Raw genomic sequence first — 19,649 nt, forward strand, 5'->3', positions numbered from 1 at the left:
TAATTATAAATAAATATATTGATGGTGAGGGTGTAGTCACTGAGGAGAGGGCTGACTGCACTCTCTGTTGGAGGAAAGGGCCAGTGGATCTTCTCCTTGTAAAAGCAGAGAACCTGGAAAAGCACTCTTAGATGTTATCTCTGAAGGAAAAATGTGGTGGTTTTAAAATTCCAATGGCTACAGGCCTTCTTCCTTTCTCCCCCTACTTCTTTGGCAACCTCATATGTCTAAACATACTTTTCCAAAGTCTTTGTTAACTTAAAAAATTGGAGTTGCTTACATTAAGTAAAAAAACTTATTAAAACTCTAAAGTTTTTGAAATAACAAAATTTTTCAATATTTATTTGAGTTTGACTCGAATGAAAAAACAAAGGACAGATTTGAATCTATTAATTAAATAAGTCTTTGTTAATTTTATTGGAAATATATCCATAAAAATGTGAAGGTATTACTAAACTAAGAAATGCTAAGTATTTAACTTACCACCTAAAATTTAAGGCTTCCAAGAGTTAAAAGTTCAAATTAAATTGGGAGAAATTATGTGCTCGTAATGATACAATGCATAAAGTTTAGAAATTCATTATCAGGAAAAATAATTCATGTGATTTCTCTGGAAAAACTTAGTAGTACAAAATATATTGTAGTCCTTATGTGTACTATGTGTGGTAAAATGTCAACCTAGGATATACTATTTTATTGGACTGATTAAAAAAGAGGATTAATTCTATGGTCAGAACCAAATTTTTATTTTTAAAATCCAGTTTAAATTTTTGTAGTAGAGCTCAGGAAGTATGTCTCAGCGCTGTGGCTGTTGCAATGGTGTGAGCACACTCCACCATGACATGCTTCCTCGGCACACCAGGAAGTAGCAAAGCCCGCCTGAACTAACTCCTAGAGCCACATGCATAGTACCCCAGCCTTTCAGCCATTGGTCGCCTATAGCAATGTGTCTCCCTCTGATTGGTCGCCTATAGCAACGTGTCTCCCTCTGATTGGTCGCCTATAGCAATGTGTCTCCCTCTGATTGGTCCCCTCATGCTATATATACCCCTGTAGTTCCTCAATTAAACGGATCTGCGTCAATGAACCTGGTCCCCGGGGTCGTGCATGCAGACGCCCTAGCGCGTTGGGGCCCCGTCGTCCTCACCCCCGAGGGATCCCCTGCTTCAAATTTTATTGATCTATTTTAGAATAATTACAACAAATGTATAATGTAATGTTTGGGTTACACATATTTGTGATAGTCTTTCCATGTTAAATTTCAAGACTTTAACCAAGAGATAGCTTTGAAACTTTTCAAGTTCCCTGGAATAATTCAAGGGTTTACTCTCTTCTTAAAAGAAATATTTTAGGAAAAGAAATATTTTCAAACCAAATTACGCCGATCTAATATACTTGAAATCACTTGAAGCTTCATCAAATAAAAATCAATAACTGTGTTCTCTTTACATACACGTATTTTAAATGTTATAAAAGTTTCACCATTTAAGGAAGGGCAGGACAAAGTTGCTGAATACTTCTTAAGCAACATCGGACTATTCAGCAGCAGAATTTTAAGATGGGAGCCCTGACAGTCTGATCTTTAGATAGGCCAGGGGTAGTGCAAAACCTGGACTTCACAGGTCAAATGTATAAGTTTACTTACTTTGCTTTCTCAATAAAGATGCATACTTTAGTCACTTAACAAATTAGCTTTTTACAATATAATCAAGTTCTCATATAAACTCAGTTATATGAGAAGCAGATATTTTATTAGCAATTGGTTCTAACACAGTCCAGAGTAAAATATCTGTACCTATACAAATGAGCACTATCCAAAAGAATGATGTTTAAAAGTAAATTTTAACCTTAATAGAAAGGAGAAATTTTAAAATCTCTCCTGCTACTATTTACAAGGTAAACAAAAAGTAATTATTCGAGCATTAAATCTCACCATTAATAAGACACCATAAAAAAAAGAGTTACTTTTACTTCATCTGTATGCATTGCACAATTGGCCAGCATACCTCTCTCTTATTGGTATTTCTTAAAAGGAACCAAATTTGTAGCTCTATTTAAAAGAAAGAAAAATGTTTTTAAAGGAGACTCCCTAAATGTGGCCTAGAAATTACTCTGGAAGAAAAAAACAGGAGCAGATTCCCTTCAAATATCTAGAAAACTGTAATTAAAAATAAATGTATTAGGCCTCATAAAGAAAAGTAAACAATTTTCATTTTGCCTCCGTAAACAACGCTTATGTCCATATACTCAAAGACTGATAGCAAAAACCCTACTAGTGTCATTTGCTGTCCCCAGCCAATGACAAAGGAAGTTAGGAAATAAGCCTTGTTTTAGACTGATTTAAATTAGCAAATGAAAATCAAAGAATATTCAGGGGAACTTAGTTGGAATAGGCAGAAACCTATTCCTGGAGCAGTCACTGTTTTTACTGATAGTTCATCTCATGGTAAAGCTGCTTATAATGCAAAGAATTCAGACGAAAGTAATTCACACCAGTCATACTTCTGTGCAAAGAATAGAATTAGAAACAATCAAGGCTGACTTGCAGGATTTCCAAAAGCCTCTTAATATTATCTCTGATCTGCCTATGCTGCTGGCCTGGTAAACAGAACTGCAACTACTGAATTTAAATGGCTGTGATCGATGCCTATCTATACTATTTGAACAAGTTCTGGTCCTTTAACAAAAGGAAATGCATACGCCTATCAATTAGTTATTTTATTAAACAGGCCAGGGAAATTTCATCAACTTTTACATCAGCCTGCCAAACAGATTATCAAGAAATGTCCCTCTTGCATGTTATATCTGCTACAAGAGCCTCTAAATCCCATTTTGAAAAACAAAAGTGGGGGAATAGTGAAGAAATCTCCTATAAGTAGACCACACCAAGCCTTAATTACTTTAAATTTTTCCCTTGTAATGCTGATGGCAAGACACTCATAGAATTACAGTGGTGTCAGAATAAGCCAAAGCAAAATGGTCTGGTTAAATGGAAAGATACCGAGTCTAGTTTATAGAAGGGTCCCTTTATTAACCTTTGGTCGAGGATATACTTGTGTGTTTCCATAAAACTCCTCCAAGGCTGTGTGGTTCCTGAAACATGAATCTGAGAGAGGAACTGACCAGACTACTGCAACCACAGATAGCATGGCCCCAAGCAAAACACTGAGGAGTCAGAGGAGACACGTCCAGAGATGGGGGATGGTGAAGACGCCTTTCCATGCTAGCACTCATCATCGGTGCATTGGTGCAGGTTGCCCATGACAAAGCCAAAAAAGTGCAGACCTACACTGACATTTCTCACCATTTGTCCACCATCCAGAACTTGAACATCATTGCTGTCATGTCACAAGCTAACAGTGACTGGTAAAGGTGCTGGAAGCCGGTCCATCCTTGCTGCTTGACACAGTCGCTGCCGGATAGAAACATCTGCACAGCATATGTGTCAAGGGGCCTAGCCTATATAGCATACTGTTCTTAATATGTTTGCTCCCCTTAGCGCTGTGTGTTTTAACCAAGGTCACCTCTCCGATAGGTTGTTTCCCCAGGTAGGGATTTTTCCATGAAGTTAGGGAGGGGATGAAACTCCTTAACTAAGTGCCAGGCGGGTAGTTAATCACTTTAACTACAAACAATCATGCTTAAGCTACATAATCTTTACTCCCTGGAATGGAGATAAGAAACGCCCTAACCTTTGTAATAGAAATTGACAGGATTAAAATCAACTGGTATAAATATGGATGTAACAAGACAATAAACAGCAGAACCTCTCTGGAGATCCAGACCAGAACTTGGCTGGAGATCCTGGCTAGGCTGCTGATCAACTGAACACTGTCTCCGTGTCCTTCCTTCTTCGCCGACTCTGTCTACGCCTTTGGGAACCCCTGGACCTGCTGGGGTTGGACCCCGGCATCTGGCGCCCAAACCGGGACCCTTAGGTAAGCCCCCCAAACCCCCACCCAGTACTTTGGAGGGATAGGACTCTACCGTAGGGTGCTGCAGACCCCCCACCCCCCATAGAGGATAAGTAGGGTAAGGGGTAGTTAGTAGAGAACTTAGATTGACAGGATGGGTCATACTGAGTCTAAAGAAAAAAGACTCTATTAATCTTTTAACGCATATGCTTGCTAGCAGAGGAGTTAAGGTTACTCCCAGTCAGACAGAAAGTTTTATAGAAGATGTATGTCAATGGCTTCCTGAGGATGGAACTGTTAATTTAGAAACTTGGAATAAAGCAGGAAAGCAATTAAAGAACTATTACAGCTATCATGGATCTGAGAAGGTCCTGCCAAATGTCTTTTCCCTCTGGAATTCAATCTGTGACACCTTGACACCAGAGGCAAAAACGATTGAACTTTCTCAAAATTTAAATAGTCCCTCGGCTCCACCCAGAGAGGATACATCATTATTGTCTTCAGCTCAATCTAAAAGCAATTTAGCTATGGCTACTGATCAGGAGGAGAATAAATATCATAAACATGACCATTGGTCCTTTCCAGTCAGTAGAGAGGAGAGAGGCCCTCCCGTTCAAAACAGGCTCCCCAAGTTAGAAAGGAAGCCTGTGGCTCCTAGGAGCTCCATGTCTAAATTTCAAAGGGTGATAAGAGAAGCTGAAGCTAATGGAGATCTTGAATTCTCACTCTGCTTCCCAGTTGCATATGATAATGAGTCTGGTGGTGACGGAAACCCCACCTGGGAGCCTATACCTTACATAGTACTTAAAGAATTAAAATTGGCCTGCTCTGAATATGGACCTCTAGCTCCTTACACACAAACTTTGGTAGAAACCCTAGCCAGTAAATGGATGACTCCTTATGATTGGTCACAGGTTTGTAAAGCCTGTCTCTCAGGAGGCCATTACTTATTATGGAAAACTGAATATGATGATCTTGCTAAGAAAGCTGTAGCCACTAGGAAAAAAACCAGAAAAGGAATAACCCTAGACATGATATTAGGAGAAGGTGATTTTAACACGGCTCTGGAGCAAATGAATATGCCCACAGAGGCACTTACCAAAGTAACCAGTTGTGCAGGAAATGCCTGGAAATCCCTACCTTATACAGCAGGAAAAACAACCACCCTTACAGAGGTTAAACAGAAGGTCGAGGAACCATATCAGGATTTCCTTTCTCGCCTCATACAGGCAGTCAAGAGAGTAATCAATAACAAAGAGGCAGCCGATATCCTAATCAAACAACTGGCTTTTGAAAATGCTAATAATACCTGTCAGGCTTTATTAAGGCCGATTCGCAGAACAGGAACTATAAATGATTTTATAAAACAGTGTGCTGATGTAAGTCCAGCAGGGTGTAGCTATAGCTGCAGCTCTCAAAGGGGAGACATACCCTCAATATGTACAGGGTATAGGACAAGCCAGCAATAATACAGGTAATAAAAGAAATATGAACTGCTACTCTTGTGACTTATCTGGGCACTTTAGCAGAGAATGCCCAAATAAAAATAATAATACTCAGGCCAGATGGCAAGCTCCTCGACAGCCTGGAAATACATTAGGGAATAATATTAATCCTCCAAAAACCGTTTGTCCCCGATGTCAGAAAGGATTCCATTGGGCAAAGGAATGTAGATCAAAATACCATAAAAATGGTCGGCCTTTAAACTCAAGAAATAGCTCCCAAGGAGGTTATATCCCATCACCTCAATTGGGAAACTTGAGAAGGGGCCAGCCCCAGGCCCCTGCAATAATAGGGGCATCAACCTTCAACCCCTCTGCAAATTTCGATCAGTCAGTGACCTCTTCAGGGCAACCCCACGCAGTGCAGGATTGGACCTCCACTCAACCACCCATGCAATACTAACCCCAGACTCGCCAGTAGCAGCCATTCCTACAGGAGTGTCTGGGCCGCTGCCTGAGGGAACTGTAGGTTTAATATTAGGACGGAGCTCCACCTCGTTACAGGGGATCTTAGTCATCCCAGGAGTTGTTGATGCAGACTACACAGGAGAAATACAGATTTTACTTTCCCCACCCACCACAACTATACAGATTCAGCCCAACCAGAGAACTGCCCAATTACTCCTGTTACCAATACATAAAATAGAGACAGCTGTTACCCAGAAAGCTAGAGGGGCCGGAGGCTTTGGATCTAGTGATGCAGCATTTTGGATACAAGAAATCCATGCTACTAGACCTACAGAAATTTTACAAATTCAGGGAAAACCAACTGGAGATCTATTGGATACAGGAGCAGATGTTTCCTGCATAGCAGGGAAGGATTGGCCCTCTTCATGGCCCACGCACACCACCTCTACTTCCCTAGTAGGACTAGGAAAGGCATCTAATGTAAAAAAGAGTTCTCAGATTTTAACTTGGGCTGATGAAGATCAACATTCAGGAACATTCTGTCAATATGTAATTACGACTATCCCCTTTACATTATGGGGAAGAGATATCTTATCTCAAATGGGAGTTCTATTATATAGCCCTAGTGATAGAGTAACATCACAGATGCTAGACACGAGATTTAATCCAGGAAAGGGATTAGGAAAAGAAAGTAATACCTCACACTCCTCGACAGGATTTATAATTGGGGCCATTGCCCTTAGGACTGCTGATCCCATAGTCTGGAAATTGTCACAACCAGTATGGGTTGAGCAATGGCCCTTAACATCTGAGAAAATATCAGCAGCCCGACAATTAATTGATCAGCAATTAGCAGAGGGACATATAGAGCCATCAAATAGTCCCTGGAACACACCCATATTTGTAATAAGAAAGAAATCAGGCAAGTGGAGACTTTTGCAAGATCTAAGAGCCATAAATGCCACCATGGAAGATATGGGCTCCTTACAACCTGGATTGCCCTCCCCTGTGGCAATTCCACAGGAGTATTGTGTTGTTGTTATTGACTTACAGGATTGTTTTTTCACTATACCTCTTCACCTGGCTGATTGTCAAAAATTTGCATTCAGCATACCATCAGAAAACTTTAAACAACCTTATCAGAGATATCAATGGAAGGTTCTCCCACAAGGGATGAAAAATAGTCCTACATTATGTCAAAAGTTTGTAGATCAGGCATTGCAAGTTATTAGAAAGAAATTTTCAGATCTATATCTTATCCATTATATGGATGATATTTTACTAGCTCATAAAGATCGGGCTACTTTACAGGAAATTCTTACTCAGACCGCCCTTGCTTTAGAAGAACATGGTCTAAAAATAGCCCCAGAAAAGGTTCAGATTGAACCTTCTTTTTCCTACTTAGGCAGAATATTACATACCTCTACTATCACCCAACAGCCTTTACAATTAAGAAAAGATCATTTAAACACATTGAATGATTATCAGAAACTATTACGTGATATCAACTGGGTCAGGTCATATCTAAAAATAACCACTATTGACTTAAAACCTCTATTTGACATTTTGAAGGGAGATTCTAACCCTAAGTCTCCCCGACAATTAACTGTAGAAGGAGAAAAGGCTATAGCAAAAATAGAACAGGCCATCAATAAACAGCAACTACAGTGTCTAGATTATTTCAAATCTTGGGCCTTAATTATTCTAGCCACTAAATATACTCCTACAGGATGCTTGTGGCAGGAAGGACCATTAGAATGGATACATTTACCTGTCACTCCTAAGAAGATTATACCACCCTATCCCTCCCTAGTGGCCACTCTCATTATCAAAGGTAGACAATGCAGTATCGAACTCTTTGGAAGAGAAGTTACTGAGATAATAATACCTTATAAAAGAGAACAATTAGACACACTATTACAATTTGAAGAAGAGTGGCAGATAGCTATAGGTAACTTCCCAGGACAAATTTTACATAATTTGCCAAGATCACCTATATTGCAATTTCTCTCCCTACATCCATTTATATTTCCTATTAAATGTTCAAAAGAACCATTATCACCTCCTGCCTCCTTGGTATTCACAGATGGTTCCTCTAATGGTAGGGCAGTAACAATCATTGACTCAATAATCCATGTTCAACAAACTCTAGAGACTTCAGCTCAGAGAACAGAGCTTTTGGCAGTCATTTATGCTTTTGAACAATTGCAATAGGTTCCCTTTAACTTGTACACTGACTCTCAATATATAGTTAAATTATTTCCTCATATTGAGACCGCCTCTCTCCCACAAGGAAGAACAGCCATTTTCTCTTTGTTAACTCAGCTACAAACTTACATTCATAAACGAGAAAAGGCTTTCTATATTGGACATATTAGAGCTCATTCCTGCCTACCAGGACCCTTAAGCGAAGGAAATTATCAGGCTGATTTACTAACTCACCCAGTAGTTTGTACAGCTCTAGAAGAAGCCAGGCGGTCTCATGCCATTCACCATCAAAATGCTTCTGCTCTCCGTCTATATTATCGCATATCTAGAGAAGCTGCTCGAAGTATTGTGCGTGACTGAGGCCATTGTCCTACTCATTTTCCTAGCCCTGCTACTGGAGTTAATCCAAGAGGACTTAGACCCTGTGACTTATGGCAGATGGATATTACTCATGTCCCATTTTTGGCAAACTTTGCTATGTGCATGTTTGTATTGATACCTTTTCTCATCTTATCCTTACTTCTGCACGTACAGGAGAAGCCTTTAAAGATGTAAGTCAACATCTATTCCAATGCTTTTCCTACCTAGGAATACCAAGGGCACTTAAAACAGACAATGGGCCTGCCTATACCTCTAGAGCTTTTAAAAACTTACGCTCTACATTCGGCATCGCACATACTACAGGAATACCCTACGATCCTCAAGGCCAAGCAATAGTAGAAAGGGCTCACCAAACTTTAAAAACACAAATTAAAAAATTACAAGAAAATGAGTTTAAATATTCCTCTCCTCATCATGTTCTACAACATACTCTATTTGTAATTAATATAATAAATGTAGATTCTGAGGGAAATTCCCCAATGTACAGGCATTGGAACCCTGATTTAACTAAACCTAAAGCCCTCGTCAAATGGAGAGACTTGCTTACAGGAGCCTGGAAGGGACCTGATGTACTTTTAACCTGGGGGAGAGGATATGCTTGTATATTTCCACAGGATGCAGACTCACCTGTGTGGATTCCAGACCGTCTAGTCCGACCTTATGTCTCACCGCCCGCCATCTCTGCCTCATCATAGCACACCGGACCAGTGCCAATCTGCAGCAGATGTGCAGCCCTGAGCTGGAACAATCTGTCCATTGGGAGGATCACATGTGCCTCCTTTTTGTCTTTCCACATGTCCCAGCTTTGCCCCACATCTCCTTTCCTTTTTTCCTTCTTTAAAAATCTAACTACTTGTTTGCTGCTTCTTTGGCCTTTCTCCTTCTTTCCTGAACACAGCCTTTTCTAGAATCTCCCTACCCTACTGTTCCAGGAAGGGCACCTCCCTTTTATGCCGTGACTAGGGGTGTTTGCTATATGTCCCATACAAGGAGTTGTCTTGTGCCAAGGGCCTGACATCCTGGGCTAGAAAGCCCTGTTCCGGGACTCTCCTTTGTCCTGTATTGGCCCCTCTTTTTTACCCTTGTGTCAAGAGGGACCATCTTCTTACAATCCAATTGCCCATAGCTGTTGCATGAGCTCTCTGTTAATGCTGTGGTTGAAGCCTCATGGTGGCTGGTACCATGGATATGTCTCTCACCCAATAGCGTGAGCTGGGCCCTCCCTGGAGAAGAAACCTGGGTTCCCCAAGATATGTGATCAATGCCGGGGCCCCGCCAGCAGGCAAGGGGATCCCAAGGCAGTTGCTGGGCATGGAGGCCAGAGGGACAGAGGCTACAAAGGAGACAGAACTGAACCTCACATCACCCTACTTGGCCCAGAGATGGCTGGTAGTCAAAGACAGGTAAGACCCCACAGGGTGGGGCAACCTAAGACAGGCACAGTAGGGAGGCCAGTAGGAGAGAACTTGGGGTTCAACAGAGGTGGGACACAGATCCTCACCCCCCCCCAATGGTTCAGGGGCTTGAACACTCGCCCCTTCTGAGGAAGGTCTCCTGTCCCCATGGCTGCTTCCCACTTCCCAAGCCCAGCTCAGATCGGGACCCAGGTAAAGACAGAGACTGGCTGACAGCAGCTGCCCTCTCACTGCAACAGGACTTGTTTCCCATTTCTACCTTGGACCATAGGGAAAGGGGAAGCTGAAGGAAAGGGCTGTGTCAGGATGCTGCCTTCTCCCCTTTCTTCTCCCTCTTTTTTCTAAACACTTCCATGCCTTGTAGTTATTTTTCTTTCTCTTCTTTTTCTCTCTGCTACCCTCCATATTCCATATCAGCTGACCCAGAGGGCACAGCTTACTCCTCCTCAGACACCGACACCACCATCAACCACAGCCCTGATGTGCCGGGAGCCGGTCCATGCTTGCTGTTTCAAGGGACCTTGCATATATGGCATACTGTTCTTAATATGTTTGCTCACCTTCTTGGCACTATGTGTTTTAACCAAGGTCTCTGAGAAAGGTTGTTTCCCCAGGTAGGGATTTTCCCCTGAAGTTAGGGAGGGAATAAAACCTTTTAGCTAAGTGCCAGGCGTGTAATTAATCACTTTAACTATGAACAATCTTGCTTAAGCTACATAATCTTTACTCCCTGGAATGGAGATAAGAAACGCCTTAACCTTTGTAATAGAGGTTGATAGGATTGAATCAACTGGTATAAATACAGATGTAACAAGACAGCAAGACACAGAACTTAGAACACAGAACTTAGAAGACAGAACTTAGAAGACAGAACTCAGAAGACAGAACCTAGAGACAGAAGAACTTCGCTGGAGAGAACATGGCAAAAGATCCTGGACTGAACTTGACTACAGAAATTGGCAAGAGAACCTTACTAGAACCTGGTGACTGAACCTGGCTGGAGAACCTGCAAAGAACCTGGCTGGAGAACCTAGCGAGGGAACGTGGCTACAGAACCTGGCTAGAGAACCTGGAGAACCTGGCTGGAGAACCTAGCAAGACAACATGGACACAGAACCTGGCTGGAGATCCTAAGCAGAACCTCTCTGGAGATCCAGACCAGAACTTGGCTGGAGATCCTGGCTGGAGATCCTGGCTAGGCTGCTGATCAACTGAACACTGTCTCCATGTCCTTCCTTCTTCGCAGACTCTGTCTACACCTTTGGGGACCCCTGGACCCACTGGGGCGGGACCCCGGCACTGATGGACACTTTGATGCAGCCCTCCAACTCGCTGACGCTTCGGGAAGCCCATCGCCACTGATGCCACCCACTAGCCAGACCAACAAAGGCAATCAAACCAACAACTTGAGGACAGCTGTAATCCCTTGACTGAAGAGGCCGGCAACCTTCTACAGGAATGGGGCTCCTTGTGCACTCCATCCACTATGTTTATAGTTATGCTCACTGTCATTGCTTGCCAGTCTTCTTCTGAGTTTTAAACGGCCCAATCTGAGAGGTGGACACTGATTTGCATGTGCTGTCATTTAAAAAATAAAAAAATGGGGGAATTTGCCAGAAGCTGGTCCATCCTTGCTGCTTGACACAGTCGCTGCCGGATAGAAATATCTGCACAGCATATGTTTCAAGGGACCTGGCGTACATAGCATACTGTTCTTAATATGTTTGCTCCCCTTAGCGCTGTGTGTTTTAACCAAGGTCTCCTCTCCGAGATAGGTCGTTTCCCCAGGTAGGGATTTTTCCCTGAAGTTAGGGAGGGGATGAAACTCCTCAACTAAGTGCCAGGCGGGTAGTTAATCACTTTAACTACAAACAATCATGCTTAAGCTACATAATCTTTACTCCCTGGAATGCAGATAAGAAAGGCCCTAACCTTTGTAATAGAAATTGACAGGATTAAAATCAACTGGTATAAATATGGATGTAACAAGACAATAAACAGCAGAACCTCTCTGGAGATCCAGACCAGAACTTGGCTGGAGATCCTGGCTGGAGATCCTGGCTAGGCTGCTGATCAACTGAACACTGTCTCTGTGTCCTTCCTTCTTCGCCGACTCCGTCTACGCCTTTGGGAACCCCTGGACCTGCTGGGGTTGGACCCTGGCAGAAAGGGATCCATAAAAAACTAATGGCCCCAAAAGAAGCCTACTATGAATGAATTCCTTAAATTCCTGACAATAATATTTAGAAGGACATGAAAGGACTCAATCCTTTTCATCGAATCTCCCTAAGTTTCCTTTTTAGAGTAACCGCTATTGTCTTTCTTGTTCTTCTATGTTTGCTTCCAGTTTTAAGATGCAGAATGAAAAGTCTTAAAAGGATCTGAGCCCAGCTAATGGCATACACCTTTCTAAATTAATTAAGAAAGCAAAAAGGGGGAAATGTTGGTGAGCAAAGACCAACAGTAGTGAACATATCAATGCGAGAATCCTATAGAAGGCGAATGAACTTTGATATTCAGCATGGCTGAAAATCAGCATTTTGTTACCCTGCTGTTGGCAAAGTGGCTGTAAGCAACCTCCTACCATGATAATACTTTTATTGTTTACCAAACTTTACCATTGATATGCCTGTATGCTTTGCTAAAGGGCAAATGTGTATTTAAGTAAATAAAAGCTGATGGGTCCTGGGTTTCAGAGAGCCTCCTTACTAGAGAGAAATGTCTTCACCTGGCTCCCCCATGCCTTCTAAATATGTAATTGTTGTCTAGTGTATTCCTTTCAGTTCATACACTTTTCCAGTTCCTGAATCTTTGCTGCAAAAGGTTGCTGCAGGGAAGGTAGGGAAAGGTGGTGTTAGAGAGATCAACTAAAGGACTTGAGGCATGCATATGAGCCTGACTAATGGACACTGACACCAGTGGGGGTGATGACATGAGGAGGAGGTAGGAGGGACAAATGGGGGATACGGACACATATGTAATACCTTAATCAATAAAGAAAAAATAGCCCTAGCTGGTTAGGCACTGTGGATAGATTATTGTTCTCCAGGCTGAAGGGTCCCAGGTTCAATTCCGGCCAAAGACACCTGTCTGGGTTGTGGGCTTGTTCCAAGGTGTGAGGCGTGCAGGTGGCAGAGAATCAATGATTCTCATGCATCATTGATGTTGCTATCTCTCTCCCTCTCCCTTTCTCACTGAAATCAATAAAAAATATTTCAAAAAATAAAAGAATAAAAAGATGAATAAAATAGAGCCAGAGTAAAAAATACATGTTTTAGAATATAATAAAAAGGAATCCTATCATTTTCAGATATTTAATAGTTCCTACAACTTTTGTGATAAAATAGGTTTGCACTGTTTTGGTAATATTATATTTAATTTTTTTTCCTTAACATATTAATGTTTATTTCATGTAACACTATATTATAAAAGACTAATATGCAAATTGTCCCTTCAAACAGGAGTTTGACCAGGAGATCCACCATGGGGTGGGACAGACTGGCAAGCAACGCGGGCTGCACCCTCCAGGTAGCCCCACACTGTTCTGTCCGCACCCCCCCCCTCCGCCCCCGCAGTGATCGAGGACCCACCAGCCAGTAATCTACCCACAGCTCCTTCGCCTGGCCTTCATCTTCCCCCATCTGATCCCCAACTCGATCGGCGTGGGGCCAGCCAGCCAAACACCTGTATCCCCTCCCCCTGGACAACCTTCATCTTGCACAAACTCTGCAATAACACTTTAGAAAATTTCCCGTGAAATGTCACTCACCTAATTATCACAAATGGACACTAAGTCTTTGAAATTGGGAAAACTAGTTAATATGAAACCAACTTTTCCTGCTACAGATATATTGAAATGAATACACTTTCCTTTCATAGTCAGTCAAATAAGTAAATAGTTAAATTAATTAAAAGACAACTCCCTGAAAATAGCTCATCAACATTTTTATTCATGTTTTACATACCTCATGTACAAGAAAGAAGACAGAAAGACCAATAAAATTGGTGAATCATTGGTTTGTAGCCTTCTTCTGAGTCAGAGACCCCTTGGTGAATCTATTTAATACCATAGACATTTCTCTTATGTAGTTTCCAAATGGAAAGTTTTCTACATCAAACGTAGGTACAAGATCGTCTTATCAAATTAATAATAAAGATTATTATTTTACACAGTACAGGGTTGCACATTCCTATACTCAAAACTAGTATTTCAAATACAATTCTAAATAATGAAGTGTGTGTCCTTGATGTTTATATAGTTAGACTAACTTTTATTTCAGTGGGATTTTTCCAAGGTGAACTGATGTCCTTTTTCCAGACGAAAGAAGGGTACATTCAGAACAAATTCTTAGTAGTTCAATAAGAATGAATCTTCACTTTAAACCTACATGACTTCCTGTTCCCAAAGTGTCACATTCTAACATAAGATCAATAGAATTGAGTTCTTCAGAGAACAGTTGAAGTGACTACAGGCAAACTGTAATGCTAAAATAGACTGAATTTAGGTTGAGGTTTAAATCGTATCCCTGTAAGGTCATTAGGAGTGTTTCACACATTACATATTGCATTCATTATTAGAAGTGCTATACCTCTTTAGCAATTACAAATCATATTGATCATCAGTATACATTCTCAATCTAATGAATGGTATCCTTTCTTTTGCTTTGAATGATATGAATGAAATTGAGGTGTATCTCTTCATTCAATGTTACTGTTTTCACATAATTAAAGGTTTCATGCTCATATTATTTTTTAATTTTTTAAAAACATTTGAGTTACAGACAGTAACTTTATGAATTTAAAGTTATTGAATTTATGGAAGTTAATATGATCACATAGGCACTCTTTATTGAATTTATGGAAGTTAATATGATCACATAGGCTTCAGGTACACAAGTCTATGATACCTCATTTGCATATTGCATTATGTGTTTACCTAAGTCAGGTAAAAACCATGGAATTGGGCAGGAAAGTTTGCCACACCTCTGAGCCCAGAAAGGATATAAGCACCCCTATGTTCATAGCAGCACAATTCACCATAGCTAAGATCTGGAAACAGCCGAAGTGCCCATCAGCAGATGAATGGGTTAGAAAACAGTGGTACATCTACACGATGGAATACTATGCTGTTGTAAAAATGAAGGAATTCTTGCCATTTGAAGCAGCATGGATGGAACTGGAGAGCATTATGCTAAGTGAAATAAGCCAGTCAATGAAGGAAAAATACCACATGATCTCACTCATTTATGGATAATAAAGACCATTATAAACTTATGAACAAAAATAGATACAGAGGCAGAGCAGCTTCGAACAGACTGTCAAACTACAGCGGGAAGGCCTGGGAGGGTTGGGGGGCAGGCGGGGAGAGTAAGAGATCACCCGAAAGACTTGTATGCATGCATATAAGCATAACCCATGGACATAAGGCACTGGGAGTTAGGGGAGGCCAGGGGATTGTAAGGGCGGGGAAGAAAAAGGAGACATATGTAATACCCTTTGTAATACTTTAAGCAATAAAACAATTTAGAAAAGAGAGAAAAAAGAAATCTCAAAGTAAAGGTCATAAAAAAGAGATAAGACCGATTGCTATGATGTGCTCTGACACCCAGGGAGTAGACTCTCAATGCAAGAGCTGCCCTTGGGGATCAGTGAGCTCCCACAGGGCAGCGCCATTCAGCTGGATCCTGTGCTGACGACTGGCAAGGGGAGCAGCAGTGGCAGGAATCTCTCCCACCTCCACAGAGGCGCTAAGCATGTTTGGCAACTGGGATTAAGCCTAAGCCATCATTCGGACATCCCCTGAGGTCTCCCAGGCTGCCAGAGGGTGAGGGATTCCGTCAAGTGTACAAAGTTCATTCACTGGGCCTCTTATATTGCTAATAAACTACAATAAGATATAACAAAATTCAAATACTTGGAGGCTAAGTAGTCTTTTATTAAATAAATGGAGGCCCAGGGTATGAATTCCTGTATGGAAGCAGTCTGGTCGGCCTCCCCAGATGGGGGCACATGGGGCCAGGCCTGCAGTGGTTAGTGGCCATTGGTGGTTAACCAGAAGGCCATGCCTCCAATCATGGCGTTAGCGCATATAGGGGGTATGGCTGACCAGGGGAAAGGCTGTGAGTGGTTTGCTTATCAGTCCTGCCCCGAATGGGGGATTGCGGGCAGATGGGAAGCAAGCCTGGTCAGGGATATGGCCGATTGGGGCCCAGATAAGGCTGGTTGGCTGCCGCAATGCAAGTCATAGCCAACAGCTATTCTGGACATTCTGCCATTCCGGTCACAGGGCTTTTATGTACAAAGATAGATAACTGGGTAACCGAAGAGATTAAAGAAGAAATTAAAATCATCCTGGAAGTAAATGAAAATTAAAAATAAAAGTCCAAAATCTATGGGATACACTGAAAGTAATCCTTAGAGGGAACTTCATAGCATTACAGGCCTAACTCAAAGAACAAGAAAAACAGTTAACAAATTATCTAACCTGCACAACTTAAAAAGTTAGACAGAGCAACAAGCAAAGCCCAAACTGAGCAGCAGGAAGGAAATAATGAAGATCACAGCAGAAATAAATGACATAGAGACCAAAAACCGCACAAAAGATTAATAAAGACATGAGCTATTTGTTTGAAAGGATAAACCAGATTGACTAAGCTCTAGCTAGGCTCACCAACAGGACCCCAGTAAACAAAATCAGAAATGAAAGAGCAAAATAGCAAAAGACCCCACAGATATAAAAAGGATTGTAAATAAATACTATGGACAACTCTACTCCAACAAACTGATCAACCCTGAAGAAATGGACATATTCCTAGAAAAATACAATCTTCCTAAACTCAGTTAGGAAGAATAAAACATAGGACTAGGACAATAACTACTCAGGAAATTCAAGCAGTCACAAAAATAACTTGCAGCAAACAAAAGCCTGGGCGAGACGGCTTCACAGGGAGTTTTACCAAGTGTTCAAAGAAAAACTAATACCTTCTTCCTCAGACTATTGCATAAAATTCAAAGGAAGTACCATTTCAAATGGTTTCTATGAAGCCAGCATTACTCTAATCCGAAAACCAGATAGAGAAAATACAAAGATAGTAAAATGCAGGCCAATATATCTCTGATGACCATAGATGTTGCAATCCTCAACAAAACTCTAACAAATCCAATGCAACATTACATTGAAATGAGCATATACCATGCCAAAGCGGATATATTCTGGGGAAGTAGGATGAGTCAACATCCAGAAATCAATAAGTGTGATGCATCACATAAACAAATTGTCAGAGATTCATATCAATTGGTGCAGGAAAAGCACTTGACAAAATCCAACACTCAATTTTGATAAAAACTCTAAGCAAACTGGGCATAGAGTGATCATACCTCAACATTATAAAAGCCTTATGTGACAAAACTACAGACAACATCATACTCAATGGGCAAAAACAATTACTCTAAGAAGAGGAACAAGACAGGGATGCCCACTCTCACCACTTCTGTTTGGCAGAGTACTGGTAGTGCTAGGCAATGTGATCAGGCAAGAAGAAGTCAAACAAGGCATGCTAAGTGGAAAAGCAAAAGTAAAACTGTCAAAATTCTCAGATGGTATTGTGCTGTCCATAGAAATACCTAAAGATTCCATCAAAAAAACTATGAGATTTAATAAATGAATTTGGCAATGTAGCAGGGTACAAAATTAACACCCAGAATTCTATGGCTTTTTGATACACGGATAATGAACTCAGAAAGAGAAACTAAAAAAAAAAAAAAAAAAAAAATGTCATTTGCCAGTGCAACAAAAAATTAAGAAGACTAGGAATAAACTTAACTAAGCAGGCAAAAACCTGTTCTTGGAAAACTCCAGGAAATTGAAAAAAAGTGATAGAGGAAGACTAAAGCAAATAGAAGAACATACCATATTCATGGTTTGGTACAATCAACATCAATAAAATGTTCATAGTCCCCAAAACAATGTACAGTTTTAATGTATTCCCCATTAAAATATCAATGGCGTAACTCACAGACCTAGAAGAAAGTTTCCAAAAATTCCTATGGATTTAAAAAAAGACCCCAAAGAGTTACAGGAATCTGGACAAAGAAGAACAAGGTTGGAGGGATCACAATACCAGATATCAAGCTGTATTACAAAGCCACCATTCTCAAAAATGCCTGTTACTGGCACTAAACAAGACATAAAGACCAATGGGACAGAACAGAGAACATAGAAGTCAACCCTAACCATTATGCTCAATTAATATTTGACAAAGGAGGCAAAAACATAGAATGCAGTCTTACAGTCTCTTCAATAATTGGTGTTGGAACCTGGATGGCAGTCAGGCCTAGGCAGGTCGGGGTAGGTGGGGCCGCGGGGTGGGGTGGGGCGGGGTGGGGCTGGGCAGCTGCGCACTGGGATAGAACTCTGCTGACACAGGCACTGCACTGGAGACTCTTGCCCTTCCCTCGGTGTCTGGGGCCTCTGGGCAGGGCCCCATGGAGGACCTTAGCCAGGCCAGCTGCAGAGAGGAGGACGCGGCGCCAGGCGCCAAGGGGTGGCCCGAACCCCCGGCCCGGGTGCAATTCCGCGTGACAAGGTTCATCATGGAGGCAGGTGTCAAGCTAGGGATGCAGTCCATTCCCCTCGCCATCGCCTGTGCCATTTATCATAAGTTCTTCTGCGAGATCAACCTGGACGCCTATGACCCCTACTTGGTCGCCATGTCTGCCCTTTACTTGGCTGGCAAAGTGGAAGAACAGCCCCTGCGAACCCGTGACATCATCAACGTGTCCAACAGGTACTTCCACCCGGGCAGCGAGCCCTTGGAAATGGACTCCCTATTGTGCGTGATCCGGGACAGCATTGTGCAGTGCGAGCTCCTTGTGCTGCGGGTACTGCGCTTCCAAGTCTCCTTTCAGCACCCACACAGGTACCTGCTCCACTACCTGATTTCTCTCAAGAACTGGCTGAATCCTTACAGCTGGCAACGGACCCCCATCTCCGTCACTGCCTGGGCCCTGCTGCGGGACAGCTACCGCGGGGGGCTGTGCTTCCGGTTCCAGGCTCAGCACATAGCGGTGGCGGTGCTCCACCTGGCCCTGCAGGTCTATGGGGTCCAGGTGCCCGCCGAGGCCAAGGCCAAGAAGCCATGGTGGCAGGTGTTTAGTGGCGACCTTACCAAGCCAATCATTGATAACATTGTGTCTGATCTCACTCGCATTTATACCATGGACACAGAGATCCCCAAAGGTCCTGGCCCAGGTCTGCCCAAAGAAAAGCCTGGGACGCTCAGCTGCCAGGGGAGGGTGCCACCACATCGCCATGACGGCCGGTCCCCAGAGCACTGGGTGGGAGGACTGGCTTTGTGCTGCTGGAAACAGGCCTGTAAAGGCGTTGACATGCTGCCACTTTGATTCTCAGGCTTTGACTGTGCCTGGCAGCCATGGTCCAGATGGTGATGGGCGCTGCACCTACCGTGGGCAGGAGCAGGCTGCGGGCAGCTCTGAGGCCTCCAGGTCTGCTTTTGTCCTTTGAAAGGACACAGACTACAGCAGAGGTTTGGGATCAGTGGAAGGAAAATCAAAGAACGGATGGGACTGTGCCCCAGGGGATTTTTTTAAAGGCAAGATTTAGAGAAAGTATGACTCAAATAACATAGAGGACATTTTATTTTGTTTCATTAAAGATATTACAAAGCCAAAATAAAAACATAATAATTATTGGTGTTGGACTTTTAGCACAGATACATGCAAAAAAGTTAATCTAGACCACCGACTTACACCATACACAAGTATAAACTAGGAATGAATAAAGGATTTAAACGTAAGTGGGT

The 19,649-nt window shown here is 42.1% G+C and overlaps 1 protein-coding gene across 1 annotated transcript; it reads left to right on the forward strand.

Moving 5' to 3' along the window:
* Positions 1-13,311: 13,311 nt before the first annotated feature.
* On the forward strand, positions 13,312-19,230 carry LOC308512368 (cyclin-Q-like; the record flags this gene model as incomplete). The annotated part of the gene is made up of 2 exons (XM_081082137.1): positions 13,312-13,316; positions 18,327-19,230. 2 exons carry the CDS (start codon positions 13,312-13,314, stop codon positions 19,228-19,230), a joined length of 909 nt encoding a protein of 302 aa, XP_080938263.1.
* Between the last annotated feature and the right edge of the window lie 419 nt (positions 19,231-19,649).

The sequence above is a fragment of the Myotis nattereri genome (genome assembly GCF_964212035.1).
Source record: "Myotis nattereri genome assembly, chromosome: Y".
NCBI classification, from domain to species: Eukaryota; Metazoa; Chordata; class Mammalia; order Chiroptera; family Vespertilionidae; genus Myotis; species Myotis nattereri.